At 38.6% G+C, this 10,838-nt stretch overlaps 1 protein-coding gene across 1 annotated transcript in view; it reads left to right on the plus strand.

The window, feature by feature from the left end:
- LOC106869793 (polypeptide N-acetylgalactosaminyltransferase 2) overlaps positions 1-10,838 on the plus strand; it is a 152,550-nt gene that overhangs the window by 61,888 nt on the left and 79,824 nt on the right. The window contains exon 3 of the mRNA XM_014915654.2: positions 5,178-5,276. Within this exon, the coding sequence (XP_014771140.2) occupies positions 5,178-5,276 (99 nt within the window). The remainder of the gene's footprint in view (positions 1-5,177; positions 5,277-10,838) is intronic.

The raw sequence follows: 10,838 nt of genomic DNA on the forward strand, positions 1-10,838 counted from the left end.
AGAAGTTAAAAATTTTTTTTGACTAAAACACAACTGGAACCCTAAGTAAGGCATGTGTAAAATTTGAATGAAATTGGTTGCGTAGTTCTCGAGTTTTAGGGATTCACACAGACAGACAGACAGATACACATTCTCATTTTTATATATATAGATTACATATAAATGGGTTTGAGTTTGTGTGTGTGTGTGTGTGCGTGCATGCGTGTGTGTGTGTGTGTGTGTGTGTGTGTGTGTGTGTGTATGTTTCTGTATATATCATCATCATTATCATCTAGCATCCACTTTTCCATGCTTGCATGGGTCAGATGAAATTTATCTAGGCAGTTTTTCGTCAGCCAGGTGTCTTTCCTGTCACCAACTCTCACCTGTTTCCAAGCAAAATAATATTCCCCATGGCCTGGCATGTTTTTCTCGGAAAACTGGGAACAAACAACATCAATTCGATGATGGTGATTCTTGTTTACAACCACCATATGATGTCACAACAAGAGTACACAATTGCACACACATATACATACACACACACATGATGGGCTTCTTTCAGTTTCCATCTACCAAATCCACTCACAAGGCTTTGGTCAATTTGGAGCTATAGTAGAAGGTATTTGCCCAAGGTACCATGCATTGGGACTGAACCTGAGACCATATGGTTAGGAAGCAACCTTCTTAACCACACAACATCCATATTACTTGTTGAATCTAGAGGGAGAAGCAGAGGCTATGATCCTTGCAGGCCTTCTGAGGGTCTGATGTTGTTAACATTCTGTTTAAACTGTTGCCAGTGAACACTTGCAGAAAAGGCATGCACATGCAAGAGATCCCAAAGGGTCTTTGATGTTCTGGGGAGAAAGGTCTGGCATGATGATTAGTGTGGGCCTATGGGTAGATGATTGTGGTTGTAGGAGAGGAGACAATACGGTTTAGTAAATGTTAAATTGGGTTTCTTATTTTAAAGTCAGTTTAAGAATGATCACTGGACATATGCTGATGGGTCAGCTCAGTAATGACTGCTGAGTGAAATGTATTATAAGTTTCATATTAATTGGGACTTTCAAGTTTTGCCTAAGATCTTATTCACTCAATCTGGTTTAATGAGCCATTAGTGGGTGAAACTTCAAGACCCAATGAACATAAAATCTATAATATATAGCATTGTGTGCTCATGCATGCGTGTGTGTCAGTATGTCACTTTATGACTTCAGCTGATGCTATGTGGCTGTGTGATAAGAAGATTGATTTCCACCCACATGACTCTAGGTTCAGTCTCTCTGCATGGCACCCTGGGTAAGTGTTTTCTGCTATAGCCTTGGGCCGACCAAAACCTTGTGAGTGGATTTGATAGACAGAAACTGAAAGAAGCCCGTCGTATATATATATATATATATATATATATATATATATATATATATATATATATATATATATATATATATATATCTTAATAATACTAAAACTCTAGAGATGTTTGTGTGTACCTGAAATATCTCAGAAATAGTATATTTTATCTTAATTTTTTTGCATATTCATTTTCATACTTACCTTCGACAGTGCAGTACAAATTTTTTTGGTATTTGGACCTTTATTTATTAATGGAAACAATAATTTTTGTTTATTTCTTGAGGAAAAAACCCCAAAAAATATGGCTTCCATGATGTCAACACACATACAGAATACATATGGCATGTCAATCAACACAAATACGCGTGCGCTATCTGTGACATATACACACACATAGACTTCGCGCTCTCTGAGAAAAAAAAACATTGAATTTTTGATGTACACAATATTTTAAGCATTTAGAAATATTTTTAACTGAATGTGATTTCAAAAATGGAAGTTGTTTGTACAGTAAATATTTATATTTTAGCTTTCTTTAAATGTTGCTTTTTAATTATTTTCAAGTGAATGGTGATCTTTTGCTTGTCATCTGGAGTTCATTAATTTCTGTAAATAGTTTTTATTTATTTACTTTTATTTTAAAGTGAAAGATGTATGTATGTGTATATCAAATGGATGTGTGTGTGTATGAAAGAGAGAAAAAGAGAGTGAGTGAAGGGGTGTGTTGTCCATACATCAATACATATGCATACGACTTTTGTATGTATGTGTGCGTATGTGTCTGAGGGAGAGAGAGAGAGAGAGAGAGAGAGAGAGAGAGAGAGAGAGAGAGAGAGAGAAAGTGAGTGAGTGAACATATGTTCTCATGTATGTGTAAATTACACTTTCTCTCTCTCACTCACACACATACGTCCATACATTTTTTACTTTCTCTTCTTTTTCACATTAAAACAAAATTAAATTAATAAAAATTTTTTACGGAAATTAACGAACAAAACCAGCTGACCTGGATGACATTTCTGAGAGTCAAAATGACAGTTCTGAGAGTTAATGTGAAAGATCACCCCAAATTTTTTAGAGTGCATTCAACGTATCTCATTGCTAAAGATTTGGCTGCTATTTCTAACATGCCCTGCTACCATGTAACAGCTATTTACGATAAAGGACCTGAAATACCTGTTGCATAGGGCATGCAAGAAATAGCTAAATCTTTCCTTTTCTGGGGAATTGTGCCTAAGGCCCTGTTCATAGGTGTGGGGATGAATTCTAGTATATGGACACAGTCAGAACACTGAATACTACATTAATAGCCATGAGTGATCATCTCATATGTGCTTGGTGCATAAAAGCACACGTAGATCATATTAGCTGATATTTTACCTCTACTTGGAATTCTTCACTGAACTCGTCGCCAATCCTCACCTTACTGACAGTGTTCCTGTACATGGCTTGCACAGCTCTCACTAACCACTCATCTATCCTTAGTTTCCTCATTGACCACCTGATAAGGGAGCGGGGGACACTGTCAAAGGCTTTCTCCATGTGAACGAAAGCCAGGTACAGAGGTTTATCTTTGGCTAGGTATTTCTCCTGCAGCTGTCTTTTACCAGAAATATAGCATCAGTGGTGCTTTTCTCTGACACGTACCCAAACTGCATCTCATCTAAACTGACTCGCTCCCTAATTAGTTGGGCTATGACCCTCTCCATGACTTTCGTTACCTGATCCAACAACTTGATACCTCTGTAATTATTTGTATCTAAAGTGTCACCTTTACCTTTGTAGCAGTTGACTATGGTGCTGCTACACCAATCATTGGGTATGATTCCTTCGTGTATCACCTGGTTAACAATACGGGTGACTAGGCTATAGCCAACACTGCCAGATATTTTGAGCATCTCTGCAGGGATTCCGGATGGGCTGGGGGCTTTCCCTGTCTTCATACTCTTAATTGCTTTATCTACCATGGTACTGTCAACTCGGATAGCTGGTCCCTCTGTTGGGTTGACATTCGGCAGACTCTCTTTCTCCCATTCATTCTCTTTATTGAGCAATCTATCATAGTGGCATCTCCAGACCTCTCTCTTTGCAACCATATTTAGTGCAAGTGAACCATCATCCATGTGGACACATTTCTCTTCTACGACATCATGATTCTCTCTCACACACTGTCTTGCAATACGAAATACCTCAAGTCTTTGGTCCTCATGGCGCAGAACATTGGCAAATTTTTTCTTATCTGCTTCCCCTCTGGCTAAATAAACCTGTTGCCTAGTTTCCATTCTGGCAGTCTGATACAATTCCCTTCTACCACTGTCCTTCCAGTCCTTCCAAGTCTGTTTCTTTTGTTTAATAGCCCTGTCAACAACATTGTTTCACCACAACGTTATCTTGGGTCGAGAGGGGACTTTGCACCATCCACAGATCTGGCCAGTGTCTCTCAGCAGGTTGTCCTGTAGAAACCTCCAGTTGTCTTCTACATCGCATGAAGCTATATCCCCTTCTATTTCAGCCAGTCGTCTGCACTTTGTCGCCATCCTGGTAATGTGCACTTGGAAAGAGGTATCATTACTCATGTTGATACCCAGGTCCCTCACTGATTTAGGCTCTGGGATTGTAATTCCCTGAAGACCAGTGTATCCTATAAGTGTTATATTCAGTTTTGGATGCTGGTAGTGCAAGGCTTGGAATTTTTCAGCATTAAACTGCATATTATTGTCCTCAGCCCATCTGTAAATTGAGTCCAACTCCTGCTGTAGATGTGCAGCATTGCTGGGGTTTTGTATTTTCTGCAAGACTTTTGTATCATCTGCATAGCTAGCAAGGGTGTCTACCCAGGCAGCTGAGGGCATATCTGAGAAGTCACCATGGAAAACAGTGGTCCCAAGACAGTGCCCTGCGGAACGCCGCTCACTTTGGTTTTTGCTAGGTTTTCTTTGAGGTGGCTCCATTGGCCACTACTGCCTGACTTTTGTATCTTTCTATCTCCAAGTTTTCCAGGTATGCCAAGATCATGCAGTTTGTGGCATATCATACTATGATTCATTTTATCAAAAGGTTTTGCAAAATCAACATATATTATTTGCTCTTTGATCCTAAGTTTGCAAACCACCACCACCAACAACTGATAATGGATTTCTTAAAAGAAAGTTGAGTAAATGAAGTCAACAAAACCAAACCCATGGAAATAATGGTGCTGTGGCCTGAATGTGTTTGTAATGTTCACTATAAAGTTTTATATACTAGAAGAATTTGCCTGCCGTACTTGTTATTTTGTGTTAATGAAGTGAGTAGGTAATTAGTACCTATATTCATAAATGGATTGAGGTATAATCTATGAAAACAAAGGAAGGGGTTAGACCCTGACATTAACAGTTGTAGTATTTTACTAGAAATTTTCTCTTAGAGAATTTTCAGCCTCTTTTGTGCTGTACCAGTCATTATATTTCAGAGTGACCATGCTCCTAGATAGGTTGCTTTTGCCGCAGTCATAGAAGCCACATCTTTTTGAAGGTAGCTCTTTGTATTAGTAGAATAAGAGTAGATTAACAGTTTTGTGAAGCTACAAGGCAGTTGGTTTGTGAATGAGGCAGCATTTTAGCTATGAGGCAATACTGGAAATGGCAATGGTAGTGTTTGTGGAAGTGACAGAGATGAAGTATCAGAAGCAGTAATGGTTTCGATGGTGGTAGAAGTTGTGGTAGTGATACTAATAGTAATTGATGCAGTGGTGTTGGGAGATGATAATTATGGTAGTAGTGGTGGTGGTAGATGATAATTGTGATAGTAGTGGTGGCAATGTTAATGTTGATGTTAATGTGTATATTTCTATTTACCAGTTGCACTAAAGATTGGAGCCAAGAAAAACTACCAGCAACATCTGTGATTATAACATTCCATAACGAAGCCCGATCAGCATTATTACGCACTGTGATAAGGTAAGAGATTTTGGTACCAGTTACGTAAATGGTGTTTAGGGCAATAATGTCCAGTAATTCTGAATCCAAAGTAAAAATGAGATTTATGAATTACTAAAACTTATAGGCCGGTGGGGGGTAATTCATGATTTTTATCACTCATTTCAAAATGATTTCTATCAATCATAATGCAGAAATTTTTATGTATTTCCATTGTATGCATTTTTTCGGTTTGCTATAAGTTGAAATGGAATTTGCTGTTCTTAATTATCCCCCAAAGTACCATTAACCATAACTCAGTCAGGCTGCTGTATTTGAATTTGAATCCAAAAGAGAAATCGGTTAATGTTATTTTAGAGATGTGAGATAGTAACTAGTGTTCTGGTATGTTCTTGTCAAAGTGAATTACATCACCTGCTTTTCATGTCCCTGTTTTTACATCCACTGCTTTTGATCTCGGGGAAAGTCATGAACTTTTCCATTTTCTTGCCTTTACATGCTTATTTCAGAAATGGTTATAATGCACATCTAAACAGCTGGAATTCTCTATCTCTGCAGTTATTGTAAGAACATAAAAACATTTGCTTTGTAGATTTGACTTGAAAACTGTCTCTGTATAATCTTACACAGTGACAGGGGACTTTGAGTTGCATCTAATATGGATTGCAACAAATCTGATAAGACTAACGAAGATCTAATAAAAATATATTCCAAAGAATTTGTTTGAAAACCAGACCACCAAATGTGTTGAAAGAGATGTTATAGGGTGGTGCTGTTGTGTAAGGAATTAGTATGTGTAGAAGTCTGTTATATTGCAAAACTATCAGTATAGGAAAAATCAAAGGTAAAGCTGCAGTTGATGGTTTCTATAAAATGTAAGCTATCACATAATATATACATGGCAAACTTTCTTAATACTAGCTTTACACTTGTGCACTGGCAGATAAGAACTTTATAATAAAATAAACAAATAGGTGCAAACATACAGTGAAGACAACCACTGCATATTTCATACAAATAATAACTGAATTGAAGCATCTCCCATATACATGGTAATAAGAAAATATTTGACCGTGCAGCCCCCAGTTCTATAAAGGTATATTAATATCATTGCTGCTACTGCTGATGCTTTTGCTACCACATTTTCTGTGCTAGTATGGATTGGATGCGGTAGTTTTTTTGTGGTCAGATAACAATTCTTGCTGAGACAGACACACACACACATACACACACACCTTATAAGAAAATTTGGTTTACAGAAATTGGTAGAAACCTGTTGTATGTGTGTATATGTATGCACGTGTACACATGCACATATATACTTGGTAAGACTCACCTATCACAATAAAAATAAGGCTTTAAAAGCAATATGTTTATGCCCCAGCACTTAGTCTGTGCCAGTCAAGCATTTTGCCACCTCTCATCTTTCTAACACTCATCCCGCCATCACTCTTCAAACAATGGCACTGTTCAGCTGCTGTAATTGTAAGACAACAGAAGCTGTAAATATTTCTTCCTGTTTGTGCAACAAGTTACCACCTTTCTACCTCCCTGGAAACACTTCCTTTAGCATCCATCTCTCATTCTCCATATCATCTCTTTCCACTTTATTTTCCTCTGATTAATGTTTTCTATCTTCTTAGTATCTCACTCTCTTCTCTGAGGTACATCTTAAGACTACCTTACCTAATCTTTAATATTCTTTTGTATCTCCTATCATTCGCAGCACCATCTCATATCTGCTGTTGATGCCCCCCCTCCCACCTTTGTTCCCAGTCAATTTTTCCACTGATTAAAGGAAATTAGAAGATGGATGTTAAATAATAATTTTGATGATTTTGTGTGTGTGTGTAATAGAGAGAGAGATATAGAGAGAGAGATAACTATGCTTATCTGTGGTAGCAAATGATGTCTTCGCTATTGTGGCTCATTCAAAACTATCAGGCAATAACTGGTGATATTTGTTGAGATTTCCTGTCAGCAAATCGTCTGTAAGTTGTGCACTTTTGAATTCCTCTGAAATGACAAAAAAAAAAAAATCCCTTAAAAAATAGGTAGAGATTGGTGACATGAAGATCATTTGGTCATAAAAATCCTGCCTCCATTTTCTCTTGTCTAAGCCATACTAGCATGGAAAAAAACCCCCAGTTATATAATGAAACTATTTAATGTAAACTTTTCCATGCTTGTATGAGTCATATGGAATTTATTAAGACAGATTCTGTACAGCTAGATGCTCTTCTTGTTGCCAACCCTTACTTGTTGCCAAACAAGGTTTTCCTATGGCCAGACATATTTTTCATGGAAAACTGGAAATGAACAGTCTTGCTTGTATGATGATGATGATGGTCATTTACAGTCATCACCTGATGTCTAAACAAGGGTATATGCACATGCACTCACACATGCACATGAACACACCTATCTATGAATATGACTGGCTTCTATCAGTTTCTGTCAACCAGATTCACTTATAAGGTTTCGGTTGGTCTTGTCAAAGGTGGCGTACTGTGAGATTGAACCTAAGACCTCCTGGCTGAGGAATAAGCTTCATAACGACACAGCCACATGTATGTATGTATGTATGTATGTATGTATGTATCTATCTATCTATAATATGCATGCGTGTGTGTGTGTGTGTGTGTACACATACATGCACACACTCTTCATGGTCTTACCAAGGACATAATGACCTGAAAAGGACCATGTATACTCTTAAAGTTGTTGCTGGAACCAAAAATGAAACATTCAAGCCAGACATGGTCCTCCCACTCATTCCGAGAGCACTGACTCCCAATAAGTAATGGCTCAGACACTGATAGATCTTCCACTCCAGCCATGCCAGCAGGAGAAACAGAAAAAAAAAATAATGATGATAATGATGGTGCTGATGTATGCACCTGTGATGATATATATATCAGTCTCACATGAAGTATTTTTGGTTCAGAGATATGTAAGTCATTAATATGTTATGAGAAAATTTAATCACTGCTAATTATTTTATTAGGATAACATGAAATTTATCATTAGTGTATCAGCTGTTTCACAAGTGTGTGTCTGTACCTCTCTCTCATTCTATCCCATCTCTCTCTCTTTTTCCTCTCCTCTTCTCTCTCTCTCTCTCTCTCTCTCTCTCTCTCTCTCTCTCTTTCTCTCTCTCTCTCTCTCTCTCTCTCTCATGTATACATAGACATATGTAAACATCTGACCATGGGCTCATATGTGAGAGAGAGTGAACACTAATAATGTGTTAGAACAACTCCATCAATGATATGTGGTATTTCATCAATGACTGTGTTCCAGTAATGATACAGGGTACTTTTACGAAGAATATATGGTTGTGTTCCAACAGTAGTATAGAGAGAAAAATGTAAATTATTAAACACACATACGTACGCACACACATACTGTGCTTGTGTTTTTGTGTGTATATATGTGTGTGTGGGTCTCTCTCTCCCAGGGGGAGAGAGAGAGAGAGAGAGAGAGAATGTGTGTGTGTGAATGTACATATATATAAAATGTATCGGTTAATGTTCTGTTAATAGGTAGGATCAAAAATAAAAGAAGTACTGCAGCCAGCAAGAGATAAATACCATTTAATATACATCAGATTTGAAATCAAGTCACTTTAAGATTCATGCTTACGATAGTAATATCATTGGGTGAACTTGTATAACATGGCATGTACTGTTGGGCAATATTCCAAACTCCCCCCTCTCTCTCTCTCTTTCTCTCTTTCTCTCTCTCTCTCTCTCTTTCTCTCTCTCTCTCCCCCCCCCTCTCTCTCTCTCTCTATATATATATATATCATCATCATCATCATCGTTTAACGTCCGCTTTCCATGCTAGCATGGGTTGGACGATTTGACTGAGGACTGGCAAGCCAGAAGGCTGTGTGTATATCTATATATAATGATTGGCATCTGTTGGTCTCAGAAGACCATGGATCTGCTGATGGTGGTACAGCATCTGCTGTAGCTGTACAGGCCTACACAGGAGTGGCAGTCTTGCATGCAGTGACTACATCTGAAGATGCTTTCCACTGGTGCTCTTGAGTTTTCTTTCTTTGAGCATGCTTTTCTTCAATGACAAGTTTGAGTCTCTCTTCCCCTCACTCTATCCCCTTGCATAGCACTTGTTTCCAGCATGGTTGATCATTTTCTCCCATCTCACAACTTCCACATCTATTGACTTCATATCTCTCTTGCATACATCCTTGAAACAGAGATGAGGTTATCCTTGTGCACGTGTTGGTAGCCAGTTCCCCATATAGGAGGTCTTTTAGGATCCTCCTGTTTGGCATACAGTATACATACCAAGCCAACACAGGTGGTACTGTTGGAGCAGGGTGAATATGGTGGGTGTCTTGGTATGGTTGAGGACTTCAGTGTTGGTGACTCAATCGGTCCACTTGATATCCAAGATGTGTCTTGGGCTACAAAGGTGGAAGATGTTGAGACGATGCTCCTGCCTGGAGTAGAGGCACCATGTTTTGCTGCTGTAAAGAAGTGTGCTGAGGACACTTGCTTTGTTGACAACATTCTTAGTGTTTGTGGTCAGTTTTCTGTTCTTCCAGACACTTTTTGTCAGCCTGGCAAATGTGGAGGGTGCCTGTCCAACTTGCCTGCTGATTTCATGGTCCAAGGAGAGATTATCAGTGATGATACAACCGAGCTAGGTGAACTCATGGACTAACTCCAACTTGTAGTTGGTGAAGGTGGCAGGGTGCTTGACACCTTGGCCCAGTACATTGGGTTTTCTTCAAGCTGAGTTCCTGGCAGACCCTTGAGAGTTTGTTCACAAGGTACTGCATTTGTTCCTCAGTGTCCTGTCAATGCTGTGTTGTCTGCAAACATAATTTCTCTGAGTAATTGACAAACCCTGGATTTTGCTTTCAGCTTTGACTGACTAAACAGTTTCCTGCCTGATCTAGTATGGAGGTAGACATCATCAGTTCACATTCCAAATGCATGTTTCAATATGACTGCAAAAAGATGCCAAACAGGATGGGAACAAGCACACAGTCCTGCTTCACACTGCTGCATATGTTGAATGCCTCTGAAGAAGAGCTATCAAATTGAATGACACCTTTCATATCCACATGGAACAATTGGACTGTCCTGAGGAGTCTTGGAGGACAGCCATTCTTGACCTACTAAGTAGGTCGAAAGCCTTTGTGAGGTCAATGAAGGTGATATAGAGTGGTTGCTTTTGTTTTTGGCACTTCTGTAGCTGTCAGAGAGAAAAAATGTCAGTTGTAGAGTGTTCTAACCTGAAACCACATATATATCTATCTTGCGGGTATTTGGTAAGAGCATTGGTCAATATAAAGACCTTCACCCGGGAACAAAAAAAAAAATTAACCAGCCTGGGGGGTGTTAACAAGTGTGTGGAAAACGAATATGAAAAAAAAAATGCGCGCTGACGGCCCTGGGGGTGGGGAGGGGACTTTTGGAAAATCCACAAGATCTGATTTTTCTGTCATAACTTCAGATAAAATGGATGTATATTGATTTTTTTTTTACGGAATCCCACATTTTTGGTTATGGAGGATCCGATTCTGAAAAAAAAAAATGTTCAAAA

Source organism: Octopus bimaculoides, chromosome 6, assembly GCF_001194135.2.
Source record: "Octopus bimaculoides isolate UCB-OBI-ISO-001 chromosome 6, ASM119413v2, whole genome shotgun sequence".
Taxonomy (NCBI): domain Eukaryota; kingdom Metazoa; phylum Mollusca; class Cephalopoda; order Octopoda; family Octopodidae; genus Octopus; species Octopus bimaculoides.